The sequence below is a fragment of the Bombina bombina genome, chromosome 5, assembly GCF_027579735.1.
Source record: "Bombina bombina isolate aBomBom1 chromosome 5, aBomBom1.pri, whole genome shotgun sequence".
Lineage (NCBI taxonomy): Eukaryota > Metazoa > Chordata > Amphibia > Anura > Bombinatoridae > Bombina > Bombina bombina.
In genome coordinates this window covers 1,078,806,469-1,078,829,924 of record NC_069503.1, presented here as the reverse complement: position 1 = coordinate 1,078,829,924, position 23,456 = coordinate 1,078,806,469, and the positions used below count along the sequence as shown (strand labels likewise).

At 35.9% G+C, this 23,456-nt stretch overlaps 1 protein-coding gene across 1 annotated transcript in view; it reads left to right on the top strand.

Annotated features, from left to right (window-relative positions):
- The window catches only part of ADCY8 (adenylate cyclase 8), a 937,503-nt gene that overhangs the window by 599,597 nt on the left and 314,450 nt on the right, over positions 1–23,456 (top strand). Inside the window, exons 5-7 of the mRNA XM_053715945.1 lie at positions 6,311–6,438; positions 15,498–15,656; positions 20,738–21,008. Coding sequence (XP_053571920.1) covers positions 6,311–6,438; positions 15,498–15,656; positions 20,738–21,008 — 558 coding nt within the window. The remainder of the gene's footprint in view (positions 1–6,310; positions 6,439–15,497; positions 15,657–20,737; positions 21,009–23,456) is intronic.

Sequence of the window (23,456 nt, the reverse complement as noted above, 5' to 3'; positions counted from 1 at the left end):
GGGATTTTTTTAACTCACACTTGTTTTTTGATATTTTGATTGCTTGAAAATAGGCAGTTCATCTGATTAGAGCCATATAATTAGTTTGAACAACCATTATTGAAATGCACACGCTCGTCTATGTGATCTTGTAGCCATATTTTGCATCTTGAAAACATTCCCATTTAAACTATCTTTCTTGACAAGCCACAAAAATATGTTGTTTGCATATCGTTAATTCATAGACTCTGATATCTGAGCAAACCTAAAACCACCATGTGTTTAAAGAAAATGTTCAGATTATTTATATTTTTAAATTTAAATAGACAATCATAGAGATCTATAGATAGAGAGAAGAAGAGAAAGGTGGTAGCCAGAGAGAGATAAAAAAGTTAAATGGACACTTGGACCATAGATAAATAGATAGACAGATAGATAGATAGATAGATAGATAGATAGATAGATAGATAGATAGATAGATAGATGATAGATAGATAGGCCTGGATTTTAATTATAATTCAAACGTGTAGAGATTGGGAAAGTAGAGGTCCCTGCTATAGTTGTGAGAGGTACCCCAAACATGACATCTAGCGCATCAAATGTGAACCACTATCAATGCAGAAAAACAATAATCACAAATAATTGCAGTATAGCACAATTTACATAATAATCCTTCTGGTCATGTTCAGTAATAAGACAATTTGTATTAGAGTATTAATAAAAAAAATTATAATACAAAAATATTTGTACTAAGACGGTAAAGTGGTAAAAAAGTTCCTCTCCTGCTGCCAAGTAAATTTAAAAACATATTGAGCCATATTTCAATTGGCGTGCTAAATTTATTTTTTGGCCTGCGCGCAAGCACTGCTCAAAGTAAACTTAAAGGGGCGAGTTAGTGGTTGCATTACAAGTTGAAGGTAAATTGCAAGCGAGCAAAACCAGATGCATGCGAACTTCAAGACTTTGTATATCGCAACTGCGTTGACTTTTCCCCATAGAATTCAATGGAGTGCACTTTTGGAAAAAAACAACGAACACTTATCGCTTGCGCTAACCCAACACTGTGTAAGACCTAAAGCATTAAATCTGAAGGTAGTTATGAATATTTTACATTCCAATGTTATTTTTAAATATGTATTTCTATATTTATATATATATATAGATAAAAAGAAGAAATGTCGTGGCTCCAGAGTATCCATAAAACGAAACTTTATTGAAGCAATCCACATTAAAAACAGATATGCACTAAACAGTACATCAATAGCAGCTCCTGTAGCAGACAGATAGCTGGGTCAGCTTGCAGCAGACATGTTTCGTGCCGTCTGGCACTTGTTCGCTGCTCACAGGTGACCCAGACATCTCACCTTAAATAGGCATTCCAATTAAAGGTGTATACACTTATTTTTACAATCTCCATATAAACCAATGCAAAAATGTCTTGCTTTCTGTCAATCAGATTTAACACTACTAATACAATTTATTATACATATCATACCTTCTAATAGTGTATATAACAATAATAATATAAAAATGTATATTTATATAAGTAGTAGGGTAATTAAACACATAAATCTATGTCCCTTCTGAAATTGAGGCCATGAGGGATACTTGTGTTAAGAGTGAATATCCAAAATATCTCTCTGGTATTCAATTTTACCTCTCTATCTCCTCCTCTTTTCCATAATGGCACATGGTCAATGGCCTGTACATTTAATAGGTTAGGGTCTGCATTGTGGAATTCCCTGAAGTGTCTAGCAATGGGGTTGTCGGATTCCGGATCCTCAATGGATCTAATATGGGCCAAAAACCTGTCTTTTAGGGGTCTCTTTATTCTCCCCACATACTGCTTATAGCACCCCCTACAGGTCAACAAGTATATGACATGTGTTGTATTGCAATTCATGCAAAAATTTATTTTATAGGTTTTTTGTGTATATGTAGATATGCAGTTTTCTCCCTCTGTAACATAATTACAGGTTTTACATATATTTCTCCTACATTTAAAAAAACCTTTTCTCTTTTTAAGCCAACAACTATTGGGTCTAATAGAACAATCTGAGGGGGACACAACATTGCCTATTGATTTCCCTTTCTTAGAAATAAAGTCACATCCATCTTTTATAACCTGTTTTAGACCAGGATCTGTGTATAGCATTGGTAGACATTCTTTTATAATTCGACATATTTCTCCAAATTCTAAACTGTACATAGTTATAAATTTTGGTTTCTGTTGTATATTCTTTCCAATACTTTTCTGTTTATCTCGGTATTTCAATAGGTCATCCCTAGGTAGACTATCTACCTCTTTTCGTGCTCGCTCTAGTACCTTGGGGTCATAACCCCTTTCCTTAAGTCTGGTAGTAAGACAATCGGCCTGTACTTTGTAACGCTTCTCCATAGTGCAGTTGTGTTTGGCTCTTATAAATTGGCCTTTGGGTATACCTTGTAAGGTATGCCTTGGATGACAAGACTTATATTCTAGAATTGTATTGCCTGATGTAGGTTTTCTGTGTAAATCAGTCTCTATAGTTCCATTACTTTTACCAGTAATCCTAATATCTAGAAAGCAAATAGTATCCTGATTTTGCTCTCCCACCAATGTTATCCCACTGTTGTTATTGTTTAATTAATAAATGTATTTACTGTATGTTCCTCACTGTCAATTATAAAGATAAGATCATCTATAAATCTGGCGTAGAAGATGATATTGTTACGTAGGGGTTACCATCTCCAAAGACGTGGAACCGCTCCCACCATCCCATAAAGAGATTGGCGTAACAGTATCTCACAAAAGTGAGTACACCCCTCACGTTTTTGAAAATATTTTATTATATCTTTTCATGTGAACACTGAAGAAATTACACTTTGCTGCAATATAAAGTAGTGAGTGTACAGCCTGTATAACAGTGTAAATTTGTTGTCCCCTCAAAATAACTCAACACACAGCCGTTAATGTCTAAACCGTTGGCAACAAAAGTGAGTGCACCCCTAAGTGGTAATGTCCAAATTGTGCCCAAAGTGTCAATATTTTGTGTGGCCACCATTATTTTCCAGCACTGCCTTAACGCTCTTGGGCATGGAGTTAACCAGAGCTTCACAGGTTGCCACTGGAGTCCTCTTCCATTCCTCCATGATGACATCACAGAGCTGGTGGATGTTAGAGTCCTTGCGCTGCCCCACCTTCCATTTGAGGATGCCCCACAGATGCTCAGTAGGGTTTAAGTCTGTAGACATGCTTGGCCAGTCCATCAACTTTACCCTCAAGTTCTTTAGCAAGGCAGTGGTCGTCTTGAAGGTGTATTTGGAGTCGTTATCATGTTGGAATACTGCCCTATGGCCCAGTCTCCGAAGGGAGGGGATCAGGCTCTGCTTCAGTATGTCACAGTACATGTTGGCATTCATGGATCCCTCAATGAACTGTAGCCCCCAGGCCGGCAGCACTTGTGCAGGCACAGACCATGAAACTTCCACCACCATGCTTGACTGTAGACAAGACACACTTGTCTTTGTACTCCTCACCTGGTTGTCACCACACATGCCTGACACAATCTGAACCAAATAAGTTTATCTTGGTCTCATCGGACCACAGGACATGGTTCCAGTAATCCATGTCCTTAGTCTGCTTGTCTTCAGCAAACTGTTTACGGGCTTTCTTGGGCATCATCTTTAGAATAGGCTTCCTTCTGGGATGACAGCCATGCAAACCAATGTGATGCAGTGTGCAGCGTATGGTCTGAGCACTGACTGGCTGACCCCCCACCCCTTCAACCTCTGCAGCAATGCTGGCAGCACTCATATGTCTATTTCCCAAAGACAACCTCTGGATATGACGCTGAGCATGTGCACTTAACTTCTTTGGTCGACAATGGTGAGGCCTGTTCTTAGTGAAACCACTGTATGGTCTTGCCCACCGTGCTGCCGCTCAGTTTCAGAGTCTTTGCAATCTTTTTATAGCCTAGGCCATCTTTATGTAGAGCAACAATTCTTTTTTTCAGATCCTCAGAGTTTTTTGCCATGAGGTGTCACGTTGAACTTTCAGTGTCCAGTATGAGAGAGTGTGAGAGCGATAACACCAAATTTAACACACCTGCTCCCCATTCACACCTGAGACCTTGTAACACTAACGTGTCACATGACACTGGGGAGGGAAAATGGCTAATTGGGCCCAATTTGGACATTTCCACCTAGGCGCGTATTCACTTTTGTTGCCAACAGTTTAGACATTAATGGCTGTGTGTTGAGTTATTTTGAGGGGACAGCAAATGTACAATGTTATACAGGCTGTACACTCACTACTTTACATTGTAGCAAAGTATAATTTCTTCAGTAATGTCAAATGAAAAGATATAATAAAATATTTACAAAAATGTGAGGGGTGTACTCACTTTTATGAGATACTGTATACACACACACACACATATATATATATATATATATATATATATATATATATATATATATATATATATATATATTTATATATATAAATTATTTTTAAAATATATATCTATACCTATATATATATATATATATATATATATATATACATACATATATTACTACATACAGATGTAGATATATACAGATAAATATAGAAATATATATTTAAAAATAAAAAGAACATTTTCTTCTAAATGTTGTGTAAACTACATTAGATACAAAGTAAAAGACATTATTAAATATTAAAAATTATTGTACGTTTTAAGGTATTAAAGTAGAAAGCGCTCCACAGTATATATTGATGGATGTGTATATATGCATATACATGTGTATATATGTATGTATATACTTATATACATATATAAACACATAAATACACATGTATATACATATATTTACATATATATATATATATATATATATATACACAGTATATATATATATATATATATATTCATATTCATTATTTTCAAGTCCAACAAACAAAATTGATTATGAAAACCAATGCACTCACCATTCAGCGGTAATCGAGCTGTGGATAATTCAGTCAACCAGACCCTATCCCTCATGATAAATTCAAATACAAACATTAACTTTTGGTAAGTGGATGATGCTTGAACTCCAGTTGTTGTCATCAGTGGAAAAGTGTCACAATAGAGCGAGTAAGCCCAAGGCTAAAATCAAAACACCTTTATTGTATCATATTAATAACATATAGACACACAGATCCTATGTCCATATATATAATATATAGTGCTATATAAGGTGTTTTGATTTTAACCTCAGGCTTACTCGCTCTATTGTGACACTTTTCCACTGATGACAACATTTTCAAACCCTGTCATATACCATATACTTTGTAGTCCTTAAAAAAAATTATATTAATATTTATATCAATAATATTTATCAGAAACTTTATATATGAGGATAGCAATTTATTTTAATGGACTTATGTTGGGTTTGATGCAAAAAAATGTAACCTTGTACATATTACGCTAGATTTTTTAGTCGTGCAAACCTGATAAGAGCAAGTTATGTTTGTGCTTGAGTGCACCCATTTACTCTCAACTTGTAATATGTGCACAAGCACAGTTGTGATATTGCTTATCACGACCCACGCTAACTTTAGTATGCCAAGTGTAATCTAGCTCATTATTGTTTGAATATTAAAGGGACATAATAATCATATGCTAAATCACTTGAAAGTGATGCAGTATAACTGTAAAAAGCTGACAGGAAAATATCACCTGAGCATCTCTATGAAAAAAGTTAGATATTTTACCTCACAATCTCTTCAGCTTAGCAGAGTAAGTCCTGTGTATAAAGTTATAATTCAGCTGCTGCCCAGCTGCAGGTAAAAAAAAAAAAAAAGGAATAAATGAACTGCAGCCAATCATCATCAGAAGTGTTGAGGCCATGAACTCTTTTACTGTGATCTCATGAGATTTCATTTAACTTTCATAGTAAACTTTCTTAAACTGAATAGGGAAATAACTTGAATTTGCACAAGGCTCACTCCCTTGTCTGTCCCGTGATAGACATACTGATTTGCTGCTTAAAGTCCTTTACAATGTGATGTGAATACTTAGGACATTTTGAGATAAAATATCTTCCTTTTTTACATTGAGATGTTCAGGAGATATTTTTTAGTCAGCTTTTTACAGCTATGCTGCATCACTTTCAAGTGTTTCAACATTTGGGTATCATGGCCCTTTAAATAATCAACTACCATTTATCTAATATTCTGGATGATATAAATGCTTTGGTGGATATGATGTGGTTAAAATAATATTATGATTTATTTACAAATTGTAATCACACCTTATTTGTGTATCTACTTTCCCAGTTCAGTACTCTTTTTTTTTTATCTTTCTTACTTACTCTGTTTTAGGAACATCATTGCCTTAGAATTAAGATCCTTGGGGATTGCTACTATTGTGTTTCTGGCCTTCCTGAGCCGCGACAAGATCATGCTCATTGCTGTGTTGAAATGGGTCTCAGCATGATCAAGACTATAAGGTAATTGTTTAATTTTCTTTCTTTTTTTTTGTCGCCAAACATTTTATTTCCCACAACACAATGAATTACCTTCAGTCACCTGATTCTTTTTAATGAATTATTTACCACAAGTGGGCGTTGTCTTGTTCTTTTGTTTGTCTTGTTCTATTGGGATTACACTTGAAGCATTTTCTAGCTTGACAGTAAAGAGACTGTAATATATACATTGTCATTATGTTGAACACAAAAAAAAAAATATTTATAGATTTTGGAGGTTCTGTCACTGCAAGATGATTTTGTGATTTCAGCAGATTATGATCATCCGTTAGTAAGAAAATGTCAACATTAAATGTAGCACTATACATGGGTACAGTACTTGCTTGCGACTAAGACAAAACTTAAAAAAAAAAAAACACAGGTGAAAACTTTCCTTGAACAACAATCATTAGTAAATTAACTTCTATACAAAGTGAATTATTGATAAAAAGGGTTTCTGAAAGAGGAGTGATTTGAAACAAAAGAAGAGGGAAGACAGAGCATAGAAATAGCAGACTAGACAATAATTGGGAAAAGCAGAAGAGAGTGGGAATACAGAAGTAAAAGATAAGAATACCATGATGCTATGTCTCAGGCCCTTATGTAATGTGTTACCGTATAATAGTGTTTGAATTTTAGGGCTAGGAAAGCTTATAAGTAATCAATGTAGCATAGAAGAAGACAAAAGTCTCACAATCTGTTATATCAGTTGTGAAAGTTGTAAGTGATTAGTAAATAAGGGGTTATGGTATTAAGATTAACCAGTTAATTAACTAGTTAATCTTAATAAGAAGTTTCTTAATTAGAAGTTAATAAGAAGTGTCACTTTAATTCATCAAAATTTACATTTCACTCCTGTTGTGGAAAAACTTACCTTTTAATCTTGACAGCAGCTCCAGCTTCCTCCACCCGTCGCAAAGCCTCTTCCTGAATCTAAAATGAGGAATCCGGCTTCCTCCAATCACGGCATTGAATCAGGCACTGATTCCCGCGGGGGGGAAGCCGTGATTGGAGGATGACCTATTCATCATTTCTGACATCAGAAATGGCTTGCGGCGACCGGAGGAAGCTAGAGCTGCTGTCAAGTTTAAAAGGTAAGTTTTATTTTTTCACAACACAAGTGAAACGTAAATTTTGATGAATTAAAGTGCCCCTGTTTTTAATCAAATTTTTAAAAACCGGGCACTTTGGCATCAAAATTTACATTCACTTTAAACAACTTTCCAATTTACTTCCATTAAAAAAAAATGTGTCTTTTATATTTACACTTTTTGAGTCACCAGTTCCTACTGTGCATGTGAAAGAATTCACAGACTATACTATATGCATTTGTGATTAGCTGATTGCTATCACATGGTACAGGGGAAGTGGAAATATACATAACTGAAATTTGTTGGAAAAAAATCTACTACTCATTAGAAATTCAGAGTAAATGCTATTGTATTGTCTTGTTATATTGCATTTGTTAATTATGCAAATCTACTGTGTTTTCTGGTCCTTTAAACATGCATTAGTCACACCTATCCTCAAAAAACCTTCTCTCGATCCAACCTCCCCATCCAACTACCACCCTATTTCCCTACTCCCTCTTGCCTCAAAGCTTCTTGAAAAGTTAGTATATGCACATCTATCCCATTTCCTTACATTAAACTCCTTTCTTGATCCACTGCAACCTGGACTTCACCCCTTTCACTCAACAGAGACAGCAATTGTTAAGGTTACCAATGACCTATTAACAGCAAAATCCAAAGGTCACTTCTCTCTACTTACCCTCCTTGATGTGTCTGCAGCCTTTGATACTGTCGACCACCCTCTTTTGCTCCATACCCTCCAATCCTTCGGCATCTGCGACACAGCTCTCTCTAGGTTCTCTTCCTATCTGTCTAACTGTACCTTTAGTGTAGCCTTCTCTGGGGCATCCTTTGCCCCGTTACCTCTTTCTGTTGGGGTACCGCAAGGCTCTGTCCTTGGTCCCCTTCTCTTCTCAATCTACACGTCCTCATTAGGTTCCTTAATAAAGTCCCATGGGTTTCATTATCATTTGTATGCCGACGATACCCAAATCCACCTATAAGAACCAGAACTATCTCCTTCCTTGCTAATCCATGTCACTAACTGTCTCTCTCATATCTCATCTTGGATGTCCTCTCACTACCTTAAGCTAAATCTCTCCAAAACTTAACTCCTTATTTTCCACCTTTCTTCCAAAATCTCCACCCCCCATGTCTCTATAACTGTTGATAACTCTATCATTACCCCAACCTCACATGCCCGATGTCTTGGGGTCACACTTGACTCAGATCTTTCTTTCACTCCTCCCATTCAGGTCTTGGCTAAAGCCTGCTGCTTCCACCGTAAAAATGTCGCTAAAATTAGACATTTTCTTACACAAGACACAACTAAGATTTTAATCCACTCTCTCATCCTTTCCCACCTCAACTACTGCAACTCCATCCTTTCTGGTCTCTCTAGCCACCGCCTAGCTCCTTTACAATCCATAATGAATGCCTCTGTCAGGCTCATCTTCCTTAGAAGTCGTTCTCCCTCCCGTCCCCTTCGCTCCGCTCATGATCTCCTACTCTCCTCCTCTCTTGTTACCTCCTCACATTCCCGTTTACAAGATTTCTCCAGACTGGCTCCCATCTTATGGAACTCTCTGCCTCGCTCTCACCTACTTTTAAAAGCTTCATGTGCTCCCTGAAGACTCTACTATTTAGGGACGCTTACAACCTACACTAACCTTCCTATCTCCACTGCTATCTCCTTAAACTGCATAGCATGTAAGACTATGAGCCCAGATGTTTGTAGTTCACCTTCATAAGAACCGACTACAACAGTGCAACTCTCGGCAGGACCCTCTACCCATTTGATCCCTGTAATTGTTTTTTTATATACCACCTATGTTCATAGCGGTGCAGAACCTGTTGGCGCTCTACACATACCTGATAATAATAATAATAATAATCAGTTAGGAGTGGGTGGGCTATTGGGGAGAGAGGGATGTGTGTAAAACTTATCAATTAATTCTTGTGCATGCTCAATAGGAGCTGGTACCTCCGAAATAGTGCACTAAAAAGATTCAGAACATTTTGTAAATGTATATTTAAAGTCAACCATAGAGTTTTTGAAATGCTAGGGTTCACTGTTGAAACAAATAAAGGGCACTTTCATTCATGAAGTATAGGATACTTCATGCAGAAAGTGCCTTTAATCGTTTCAACCGTTCACCATTCTTAGCTGCTACAGCAGCCCATGGCAAAAAAATATTTTGCTAAGAGGTGACGTTTTCACCTCTTAGCAAATAGCTGTGTGGTAAATCCGGCTCCTATGGGCAACAAACTGGATTTCCCGCAAGGCTATTGTCTAAGAGGTGAAAACGTCACCTCTTAGCAAAAAAATGTTTTGCCCGTGGGCTGCCATTGCAGCTGAGAATGGTGAACAGTTGAAACAAATAAAGGCACTAAATAAGTTTATCTTGGTCTCATCAGACCACATGACATGGTTCCAGTAATCCATGTCCTTAGTCTGCTTGTCAAACAGTTTGCGAGCTTTCTTGTGCATCATCTTTAGAAAAGGCTCCTTCTCGGACAACAGCTATGCAGACCAATTTGATGCAGTGCGTGGCGTATGGTCTGAGCTCTGTTGGCAGCACTCATATGTCTATTTCCCAATGACAACCTCTAGATATGACGCTGAGCACGAGCACTCAACTTCTTTGGTCGACCATGGTGAGGTCTGCTCTGAGTGGAACATGTCCTGTGAAACCGCTGTATGGTCTTGCCTACCATGCTGCAGCTCAGTTTCAGGATCTTGGCAATCTTCTTATAGCCTAGGCCATCTTTATGTAGAGCAACAATTCTTTTTTCAGATCCTCAGAGAGTTCTTTGCCCTGAGGTGCCATGTTAAACTTCCAGTGACCAGTATGAGAGAGTGTGAGAACGATAACACCAAATTTAACACACCTGCTCCCCATTTACACCTGAGACCTTGTAACACTAAGTCACATGACATCACGGAGGGAACATGGCTAATTGGGCCCAATTTGAATATTTCCAATTAGGGGTGTACTCACTTTTGTTGCCAACAGTTTAGACATTAATGGCTGTGTTTTGAGTTATTTTGAAGGGACAGCAAATGTACACTGTTATACAGTCTTTACACTCACTACTTTACATTGTAGCAAAGTGTAATTTCATCAAATATTTACAAAAATGTGAGGGGTGTACTCACTTTTGTGAGATACTGTATATATATATATATATATATATATATACTATTAATGTAAAATAGATGTCTATACATATATTTCTATAGGAATAGATATATAAATAGTTATATATATATTTATATAAAGATAAGTATAGGAATATATATATATATATATATATATTTACAATAAAAAAAATTGTATGTGAAGAACATTGCAATGTCTGTACAGTAAATATATAGTAGGACAAACATACCTGGCCTTGAGCAGCAGAGAAAGTGTGATCGGGGTGTGGTCGGGCATGTCATGATGGGGGCATGGCCGAGCTGGCGTGTTGTGATGGGGATGTGGCCGGCAGGCATGACGAGTGGGCGTAGCCGGGCGGGGGAGAAAGCAACAGAGGGGAGAGAGCAAAACAGAGGGGGAAAGCAAAAGAGAGGAGGGATGAGAGAGAGCAAAAGAGAAGAGGGAGAGAGCAAAAGAGAGGGGGAGAAAGAGAGCAAAAGAGGGGGAAAGAGAGAGCAAAAGAGAGAGAGCAAAAGAGAGGGGGGGAATAGAGAGAGAGCGCAAAAGAGAGGGGTGGGAGAGAGATAGCAAAAGAGAGGGGGAGAGAGAGAGAGAGCAAAAGAGAGGAGGGAGAGAGAGAGCAAACGAGAGGGGGAAAGAGAGAGAGAGAGCAAAAAAGAGGGGAGGGAGAGAGAGAGAGCAAAAGAGAGGGGGATAGAAAGAGCAAAAGAGGGGTGAGAGAGCAAAAGAGAGGTGGGAGAGAGAGCAAAAGAGGGGGAGAGAGAGAGCAAAAAGTGGAGAGAGAGAGCAAAAGAGGGGGAGAGAGAGCAGAAGAGAGGGGAGAGAGAGCAGAAGAGGGGGAGAGAGAGAGCGCAAAAGAGAGGGGGATAGAAAGAGCAAAAGAGGGGTGAGAGAGCAAAAGAGAGGTGGGAGAGAGAGCAAAAGAGGGGGAGAGAGAGAGCAAAAAAGTGGAGAGAGAGAGCAAAAGAGGGGAGAGAGAGAGCAGAAGAGAGGGGAGAGAGAGCAGAAGAGAGGGGGAGAGAGAGCAAAAGAGAGGGGGGTTGAGAGCAAAAGAGAGGGGGCAGAGAGAGTAAGATAGAGAGGGGAGAGAGAGCAAAAGAGAGGGAGAGACTGAGCAAAAGCGAGGGAGAGAGCAAAAGAGGGGGAGAGAGAGAGCAAAAGAGGGGAGAGAGAGCAAAAAAGAGGGGAGAGAGAGCAAAAGAGAGGGGGGTGAGAAAGAGAGCAAAAGAGAGGGGGAGAGAGAAAGAGAGAAAAAGAGAGAGGAGTTAGAGAAAGAGAGCAAAATAGAGGGGAGAGAGAGAGAGCAAAAAGGGGGAGAGAGAGCGCAAAAGAGAGGGGGGAGAGAGAGCTCAAAAAAAGAGGGGGGAGAGAGAGAACAAGGGGTGGGACAGCGGTACTTAAAAAAATTGTCCCGTGTACACACGGCTTTAGGACTAGTATACCTTATACCTTTAAACCCTTATAACTTTTTTTTATATGGATAGTGTTTATATGAGTGCAGCTGTAGTTTTCAATATATTTATGTTGTGTTTAGTGCAACATTTTTTAACACACTATTCCTTACTCTAGGTTTTCAGTCTCGTTAAACCAATGAACATAAAATGCATTTGTGCTCTCATGATTGTGTTTACTTTCAACTGGTAATATGAGCGTTCTGTTGGACGTGCGCAAAAACCCAATATTGCCTGTGATCAACAGCTAGTGCATCACTTGTAATCTAGCCCTATGTTTTACCCCATATTCACAGTAAAGAAACATTATGGAATAGGGTTGTAAGGGGATAGAAAAAGCCATTGAAGTTTTGCACTGAGGGCATTAGGTTGCATAAAGACAACAAGGATATACAATCTGTCACACTAGTCAGAAATATTAATTATTTAAGTCAGACTTAAGTTTAATCATTCTGGTAATTGAAAATGCAATTTACTTACATATTGTCCAATGTACTTCTTTTTTTTAAAGTGAATGTAAATTTTGATGAAAAAGTGCCCGGTTTTTAAAAATTCAATTAAAAACAGGGGCACTTTAATTCATGAAAATTTACATTTCACTTGTGTTGTGAAAATACTTACCTTTTAATCTTAAAAAGCCACTGCATGGCTTCCTTCGCCCGTCGCAAAGCCTCTTCCTGGGTATTAAAAGAGGAATCCGGCTTTCTCCAATCACGGCGTTGAATAAGACACTGATTCCCCTGAGGGGAAACAATGATTGGAGGATGACCGATCCGTCATTTCTGACATAGGAAGAGGCTTGCAATGACCGGGGGAAGCTGGAGCGGCTGTCAAGATTAAAAGGGTAAGTATGTTCACAACAAGAGTGAAATGCAAATTTTGATGACTTAAAGTGCCCCTCTTTTTAATCAAATTGCATTCACTTTAATGTAACTCTCTTCTGTGATGGAATTCTTAGACTCAGTAACATGCAGATATCTTGAGAACATTATGGTAGTAGTGTTTGCATCAATGTATACAATTGTTACAAACATTGTTGCAAGCACTTCTAGCTTATAGTGCTCAAGATACTATCAAGTAATAAAAGAGGCATAGATGCAATGAAAGAAAACATAATTCTCACTGTATAAATTCCTGGCAAGACCTCACCTTGAGTATGGAGTGCAGTTCTGGGGACTAATTTTAAAAAAGGACATTGCAGTATTAGAAAAAGTTCAGAGAAGGGACACAAAACTAATGAGGTGAATGAAAGATTTAAACTACGAAGAGAGGTTAGCCAAATTGTGTTTGTTAACTCTAGAAAAAAGGTGTTTGAGAGGTGATAAGTATACTTTGTATAAATATATGTTAGGCCCATATACAGAGATGGCAGAAGAATTGTTTATTCCAAGTCAGTTGTTTGTGAAAAGAGCTCACAGTTTAAGGTTAGATGAAAGGAGATTTAATCTCCAGTAACATACATATTTTCATGGTAAGAACAATCAAATGCCGATACCTTAGATACATTTAAAAATAGCATAGATACATTTCTTGAATACAGGAATATGATTGTTTGTGTTAAATGGATCAACTTTCTAATTGTTTACGGTAAGTTCAATAGTCAGCTTCTTTTCTACTCTTGACCGCTTTGTGTAGGTTGAACTTGATGTACTTCTGTCTTCTTTCAACCTCATCTATTATGTTACTTTGTAAGACACATTCATGCTCATAAGCCTATGTAGGTATGCTGTCAAGGAAAGGAGATCATTTTGAATACAGGATACAAATAGAAATAGATACACTTGACAATAGAGATAAATAGGAAAGTTTTTGTTTTTAAGTCATGATTACATTTGTATTCTAATTGTAATGAAAACTAAACTAAACCTTATGAAGGATTCAATAGAATAGGCAAGGAAATTGAATATTTCTTTTTTTTTTCTAAATAGAAAGGATTTAATAAGTAAAGGAAACATAATTTGTGTTATCAGGATATTTTTTTCTACTTAATTACTCATTAGTCCTTGTGAACAAAACACGTTAATAGTGCCTGGTCATTAACAATGATGTGAGTAATTATTACTATTGCAGGAAATGCTAACATTTGGTAGGAATTCTCACTTAATATTAGTTGATCCAGAAGAGTATTTTTTAACCTTATATTCACTGAAGTGGGAAATCCTTGAGAGCTTAAAATGTTTACAAAATGAAGGCAATTGTAGAATTTTTATCTTCGTCAATAAGATTATCCCTCATTCTGCATAAGCCTCGCTAATTTCTAATTTCCTAGATTCTATTTATAGCCACAATAGCTACACACTAGAGAATAAACAAATGCAATTGAAGCCACAAATGTATAAATTGAGCTGCAGTAAATTGTATTTAAGGGACGTAAAAGTAAAAAATAAATATACATTCATCATTCAAATAGAGCATGCGATTTTATCAACTGACTTTGTTCTTTTGCTATTCTTTGTCAAACGGCATACCTAGGTAGGCTCATGACAAACAATGCATTACTTAAAGCCAGCTGGTGATTGGTGGCTGCACAAATGTGCCTCTTGTCATTGTCTCACCAGATGTGTTCATTTAGGTCCTTGTAGTGCATTGATTTTCTGGAGCTGACTTTAAATGGAAATGAAGCCCCAAAATTTTCTTTCATGATTCAGATACAGCATTTGATTTTAAACAACTTTCCAATGTACTTTTATTAGCAGTCTTGATTCGTTCTCTTGGTAATCTTTATTAAAGGAGGAACAATGCAGTACTGGGAGATAGCTGAACATATAGGTAATCCAATGACAAGAGACATATAAGTGCAACCTCCAATCAGCAGCTAGCTCCGAGCTCCTGGGCCTACCTAGCTATGCTTTTTAACAAAGGATACCAAGAGAATAAAGCTAATTAGATAATAGAAGAAAATTGGAAAGTTGTTTAAAATGTTATGTTCTATCTTACTCATGAAAGAAGATTTTTTTGGGTTTCATGTCCCTTTAACTATGGACTCCATTTATAACATTTCCAATGCCGATTCTCTTGCCAATTAGATGGCAGATTAAAATTACCCTCTACTGATTTAACCAGGGTTATTGACAATCCCTGAGACTTCTTGTGCAATCTTAACTATCACCAACAATGGGAGAACAGACAGACAGGTTTAGAGTTTAATGAAATTACTTAAAGGAATAAAGTATCGATCCATATGCAAATTATTTTGTCTACTAATGCATACGTTAAACAACATTTAACAATTTTAATACATTTTTAACAAAGCCAGAATATCTCCACTCCCTGCACAGATTCCCTGTTTTGGAATAATCATTTGTTTTTTAAAAAAAGATTGAATTATCATTTTTCTTTTTTAACTTAAATTTGTGTAGGTATGTAAGATCAAGAACAAAGCATGACATTGACATGAGAATAGGAATTCATTCTGGGTCTGTTCTTTGTGGAGTGCTGGGCCTGAGGAAATGGCAGTTTGATGTATGGTCATGGGATGTAGATATTGCCAACAAACTGGAATCGGGTGGAATCCCAGGGTAAGTAAAATTACTGCATGGTCTCTTTATATTTAGCATTAATAGCATATATTTATATATATATATATATATATATATATATATATATATATATATATATATATATATATATATATATATATATATAATTGAAACAGCGGGTGCTCCAGCACTCCAACCTTGGTAGATCTCAAGAACCTGGGTGCAATACTCAAAAGAACACACAAAACAGGTTTTAGGAATGAAGGGCACTCTCAGGATTTGTGATAATTGTGTGTCAGCAAAGGCTTTCTTTTATTATTCTTAATAACAACATTTGTTAATGGTCGACGTTTCGGCTTTCACAGAAGCCTTCATCAAGACGAATCACATCCAGCAACAGCTACACAAGATACAATATATATAGATATATATATATACATATACAAATATATTGAGACAGAGTTAATGGGATTGCTTATAAAATATAATCTATATTTCACCACAAATTCTACAATGTTCTTGGTGGAATTGAAAATGTACTATTAATTGTGTATCATGAGCCGGTAATCCACTCAACAGCTTGGATATGACAGAGGATTGCAGGTGAGGAATCAAGTTCAGGTTTTCCCAACAAGCTAAGGTTTTCTCGCCTGCAGTTAAATTAATGTTAATCAGCTCTTGTTAAATAGTGTGCCAAGGCTATTAGTTAGAACCTGTATGTGAAAGGCAGAATATATGTTTCAAGAGTCAGTCTACACGAATGTTAAAGTTACATAGCTATAATCTTTGCCCCCAGAGTATTCTTTTCTACCTGCTTCACAGTGTTCATTCCACTCACAATTATAAGATATTTCAAAATGTTTCGCACCATTCTGAAAATAAAGCTGGCCTCTTAACTCTGCCTAGGCATGACATCATCATCATCACAGCACACTAAATAAGTGCCTGAATGTTATGTGGAATCACAAGTAAACTTTGTCTTGCATCCCTTGTGTTTTGCACATGCGCTTTTTGCATGTAGTGATGTCACTGTGCCGAAAAATCCAGAATGTTTTGTGTGCATTACACTAGTCCCTACCGATGAGAGAGTGTGTAACGCTGCACTGAAGACAAGCAATCTGATCTTCACAAAACACCAGAGTTTCTTTCCTGGTGTCCTAAGACAGATTTGGCCACAAAGTGACTCGTTCTGAGGCTCAGTGCTGTGGCAGCATAAGCGAGTTTGTGTGCATAATTTAGTTACAGCTCAAGAGAAGGCTTGAGAACCGTCAACCGCACACAGGATTGGACTACACACACACACACACACACATATATATATATATATATATATATATATTGTAAACACACACTAGGTTACTCTATACAGAACTCATCAAAAGATCTCAGTAGTTAACCTATTGGCGGCCAGCACGTGTACGAAAGCATGGGCAGCCAAAGGGTTAAATACATTCTACAGTTTACACTAAATGAATGTGAAAAATACAGTATTGTGTTTTGACCACAATAATTATAATGGTACAACAGAAGGCATGGATCATGCATAAGGCAAAAGCAGCAGAGGAATGCAGAAAGTTGCAGCTGGAAGAGTTGGATCAATATGAGATGCATTTGTAGGTTTGTCTTATTTCTTTTCTGTTTCAACAAGCCACATTGCAGCTAGTCATATCGATAATGTTTAAAAACCTCACTGTAAGTCTACATCTATGTATTATAAATATCTGGTCTGACGCAATACCAGCAGAGGTTTGCACAAAGTTGCAGCTAGAAGAGCTGGTTCAATACTAAATACGTTCCCTAGCTCTTTCGGCATTGCTCTGTTGGTATTACATACACTGCGCATATGCAATAGGTACTGCACAACGTTGTGGCATCATTGACTTACACTGGCACGAGAGCAATCCTGAAAAAAACTATGGGGAAGAAGATGGCGGTAGGAAGAATTTAGGGACCATCTTTACTTTTAGAACAGCGCCAAACATTTTGAAATATCTTGTAATCCGGTGTGTAATGCATAATGTGAAGCAGGTACTAAAGAATTCTCTTGGGGCAAAGATTATAACTTAATATTAGTTAGATAGTTAGTTCTTAACATTAGTTAGAAATGCTTTATTTTGTTAAGTAAGCGCAATTGTGCAAGGATTTATTTTGTTTTTGTGTATGTAAAAACTGTAGACCTGCAAATTGTCTGTGAATTAACAGGCCAAGGGGTAGATTTAACAACAGTCGAGCGGACATGATTCGCTCTAGCGAATCATGTCCGCTTGACCTCGCTAAATGTCTACAGCAAACACTGTCAGCATTTAACATTGCACAAGCATTTCTGTGAAATGCTTGTGCAATGCCACTCCCTGCTCACTGGTGGCCAATCGGCCGCTAGCAGGGGCCGTAATTCAGCCCAATCATATTGGATCGGGATGATTCCAGTCCTCCATCTAAAAGTGGAAAACACAATTTTTAGAGGTAAATTACATGAAAATAAGGCAGCAAAATGAAAGCAGACTGTGACATTTTTACAATCCATCATTTTATGGAAGATTTCATTTTGAGTAACCTTGAGACAATTCATCGAGAATATTTGTGCTCATTTCAACAATTCATACAAATATATTATTAAATATTCAGTATGCTACTTATAATAGTCCTATCCTATCTTACTTTCAGAACCTTATCTTTAAATATGGAGTGTTACTCCAATAAAAATGTATCACTACATGCTACTATAATCTTGTTTTCTTTTGTTAACAACTAAAACCCAGTGAAATCCACTATCTATAAAAACTGCTTTTAGTTCAATGTATCTGATAAAATGATTGAAGTGCAAGTAAGATTATACTTTCTGCATTTGGAAAATGTGATACTGTTCAGGAGTTTATAATTTTCTATTCTTCTGAAGGACTTTGTTAAGTGGTCCATACATCATTGAAATGAATCAAAAGCTTACGGGAAATTCTACATTTAAATTAAAGATGGCTCATTATGTTGGAGAAAGTTATTTAATAACATTTTGTCAGAAAAATACCTCAATGTTGCTAATATTTACTAGTAATTTGAAAGTGTTATCACATTCCTGGACAAATCTTGGTTAAGCCTCTGGGTTTAGCTAAATTATGCATCCTCTCTTTTGAATTTCAATTCACAAATAAAATGTTTTTGTCCAAAGCAGAAAAAAGTCAATTTTATAGGAATTTAAATTAATATCCTTGTCATTCTTTATAATAATACTTTGTAACCTTGTGTTCAAACCTGGTGCTCTTTCTTCCATATCAATTACTTCTTATTCCACATATTCAACTCCAGTAAAGAAATTTCAGTTATTGATCTAATCTGCATAAAATAACATAAATGATACAATTACATAACAATAAGCATTCACCTTGTACAGAGTTCACAAAATGATAATGAATAAGATAAGCATTGCAAGACCATATTCCTTTAGCAGCTATTTGACCCAATCGATAGTTGTGACTTTCATGAGATCAATTTTCTAACTCCAGAATATTTACCCAAACTCATCTAGTAATTCCACTTCTCATTACTTTCAGTGAAAATAGTAAAATATATATTTTTTTATGGCAGTATCACAATCCAGTGACTATTTTTTTGACTTGTCAATATGTCCATGTAAACCTACCTGTCTTGACCTAGTGTAAAGACCATACACCAGGCACAAGCAGGGTAATTGTCAATTCAAACATTAGACATTTGAATACTAGTACCTGTTTGATGTAGGTGTCAGTGCTTTAAACTTTAAAGCACTGTGTCTAAGTTTAATTTTGATTTGCATGTTCCTTTAAAGTTTAAAGGAACATGCAAATCAAAATTAAACTTTCTTGTAATTTTAGGAAGTTTTTTATTTTACTTATGTTACTTTGGTTTGCTTTTAGCCTGGAACGCAACAAATTATTAAGCCCCTTAGGAGAGAACAGCGAGTTTATGTTTACCTGTGGGCAGTAGGGTTGCAGTTTTTAAGGTGGGTCTTATTCAAAAGAAAGGTCCACATGCAAATCTGGCCCCTTGGCTTCCTGAAGTATTTTAACTTACCTGCTGCTTGCCACAGGATAATGGTTGGTAATTGGTGTATATAGCTTCATTATGATTAAGTCATCCTCGTTTTGGTTAGTCCAGGGCCATCTTTATTGTCTCCCATCAAGGGTAACTTTCTTCACATCTAGCTAGCTTAGGGTCTTGAAGGTTTGGAGCTGCTTACTCCCAAGCTGCAGTGGCTAATCTTGGCTCAGGTGGCAGGCAGAGAGGGTTGAGTGATGGCCAATGCAGAGAAGTGATGTTTTCAGGTGTGGGTCTGGGGGTGCTCCTTCTTGCTTTTGTGGTGGGCCATATAGCTCCTGTAGTGGTGCCTCAGTCTTGAGGATACAGCAGCTAGTAAATCAGCATGCCTGTGCCACTGGCCAACTTAGCAGGAGTTAATATTGTAGAATCTGGTTGCCGCCATTTTGTTACTTTAAATTTGTTACTAAAAGTTATGATTTCATGTTCTATTATTGCTTTTTTATGTGACCTGTGTGATCTTCTCAAAAAAAATGTATCTCATTGTGTAAATAACTATTTACTATCAAGGTACAGTTAAAGGGTAGTTGTCATACCTATGGACGATATAGAATTTAATCTACTATGGCCTAGAACCCTCACATGTGTTGGAATTGTTAGAAATAATATTTTCTTTTGTTAAAGTGTTCTATGACCTCCTTATTTTTGTGTTATGTCCAGTTTGATGTTTAAAAATAACTTATTTTTTACCAAACATTAACTTTTCAGTGTTTAGTTTAACATCTACAAGTTGTAGTTACTGGGATCTACCTAAAGGAACATTAATAAAACTTTTCAATATGTATTCAATATGTGCTAACAAAAACTGCATTGCTTCACAGTCAAAGAGCCCCTTGTACTAAATTGCCTTTGCAGAGCCTGCAGCCGGATTTATGCAATGCTGCCCCCTGCTGTCACTCCTCCAATATTTTAAGTGGGATTTGATTAATGATTTAATTTAATGTCTTGTTAATATTTTCTGAAGAAAGTATTGGTTTTTAAATAATAACATTTTTGTTAAAAATTAGCATCATTATTTAATATTCAGTTATGTTTTATTTGAATATTTTTAGGAGGATTCATATCTCAAAAGCTACCCTAGACTGCCTTAATGGGGATTATAATGTTGAAGAAGGGCATGGGAAAGAAAGAAATGAGTTCTTGAGGAAACATAACATTGAGACATACTTAATCAAGCAGCCTGAGGAAAATCTGCTGAGTTTACCAGAAGACATTGTGAAAGAGTCTGTTAGTCCCACTGACAGAAGAAACAGTGGAACAACATTTACAGAGGGGTCATGGAGCCCAGAACTTCCATTTGATAACATTGTTGGAAAACAGAATGTAAGTCAACTCTTTTCTCTTTTTTTTTAATGTCAACAGTTATAAAACATGTTTGAATGGAGCTCAGTAAAGGAAGGCTCTGAGGAAAAAAAAAATCATATTTAACCTTTTCTCTAACATGCAACATCTAAATGATTATGCAAAGCTCTTGAGGGTAGAATGAACCAACTGTATGAATCTAAGCCACTTCGTTTACAAAGGGACATGTTACTCAAATCCTAAATTGCTTACAAATTATGCAGGGTATCTGTATAAAGATGATTAGAAAATATCACATGATCATCTCTATTCAAAAAAGGAAGCTAGTTTACCTGTGATCTTGTGGGATTTAATCATTATTTTTCAAGACTCCATCATAAACTCCCTTTAAGGGTCATTAAACAATTTGAAATAATAGTATAGAATGTTTAATTACATGTAGTAAATCAAGTTTGCAATATACTTTCATTATTAATTTATTTTCCTGTAACTGAATTCTGAATATTGTGGGCTTTCTGAATTCCTGTTAACAGTGGGTGTGCAGATACAGCTGTAATCCAAACATTCATTGGTTCAAATGCTTATTCTTGTCATTTTCAAAAATGCATGTATATTTTATTCTCAGGCTAATATTTTCTCTGAACACATCATTCTATCAATTATTTTTTAGGGCCAAGTTACAAGTGGAGCAGGATTTAACGCTCCCGCTCGAGTGTCAACTCCGCTAAAAGTAACCTATTAATGTGCATCGGGTAAAAAAAAAGCAGAACATAGAATATCACGTGCGTGATAACATATTCCCCCATAGAAGTTATGCACAATCCAGATCACATATACTCAAGTGCGCTAACCCAACATGAAATTATGAATATTTCACATTCCAATGTTTTTCACATAGAAGAATATGTTCTGTTTATTCATAAATACGTATATATATATATATATATATATATATATATATATATATATATATTTGGGTTTTTTTTGCACACATATATATTTATATCTATCTATCTATCTATCTATCTATCTATCTATATATATATATATATATATATACTGTATATATACTATATATATATATATATATATATATATATATACACATACACACACATGATTATATATAGGTATAGGTATATACAGATATATATAGGAATATCTATTGATAAATAAATATAACATATTCTGCTATGTTCAAAACATTGACATGTGAAATATTTACAGTAAATACACACTTTATTAAATATGAATATTGCATAAATATGTTTTTAATTGTTTTCATTCAATTAACTGCAAAGAGCTCCAGTGCACTTATATATATATATATATATATATATATATATATATATATATGTGTGTGTGTGTGTGTACATGTGTAGTTATGTATTTATATGTGTATATATGTCGGTAAATACCTATATACACATATAAATAGATAATGTGTTTAATGTCGTTTTAAACTGAGTAGGGCAATAACATGCCAGATACACCAATAAGCATCTTGATTGGATAAGTAAACTCCCTTTATAATATGGCTACTGAGAAAAATGTAATGCAAAGCATCTTCTTTTTACATAGAGATGTTCATGTGATATTTTCTAGTCAGCTCCTTAGAGATACGCTGCATCACTTTAAAGTGATCGAGCTTTTGGATATCATGTCTATTTAAAACCTGAGTAATCAATTAAAATGCTTTACATGCAAACAAATAGCTTGAGAATTTTAAAATTGTGTCAGATAAAAAAAAAATTAAAATGTTGTTGAGTGTGTTATTTTTATGCTAACCTTCTTCTCAGTCCCACACAGGTGTATGTAACGCTCGATAAGCAAACTGCATGTACTGATGCATGAACCAATGAGACATTTCAAATTAATGTGCTTCCAAGCTATCATGCATTCATTAGCAGTGTATCATGAAAAATGCAAGAAAACAATGATGGTTAGATAAATTCACATAGTTTGTAGCCAAACATAAAAATGTCATTTCAAACTGCTATGAGTTAAAGGGATATAAAGCCATTTTAGAAAGCATTTGTTTGGTTTGTTTCCATTTTTTGGGGGGTTACTATACAACAGATATTCCTGTTCAGACAATACTTTTGTTTTTATGATTCAGGGGTATGTCACAGTTCACCAATAAAGCCCAGTATTGCTTTTTGTTAGTCATTGAAAAAAGCTTAGCAGCTTAACCTTGTTTCATGAAAAAATATATTTCAACCTGCTTAAATATGACTCCCCTTTATATGCCTGATAAGTTTAGAGCTTTTTTTTTTAACTTCCTTTTAATGTAAAAGTATTATATCATACATTTATAGGGCATTTTTAAAAATATTCCTTCACCTTTATATATGTTGGGGAAATTGCTTTATAAAGCAGAAAATGGTAAGAATGATCCACACATTTTTGCTAAGATGCATTTCAAAACCTTTATACAATGTGTTGATTTGTTACAAGAATAAATTAAAA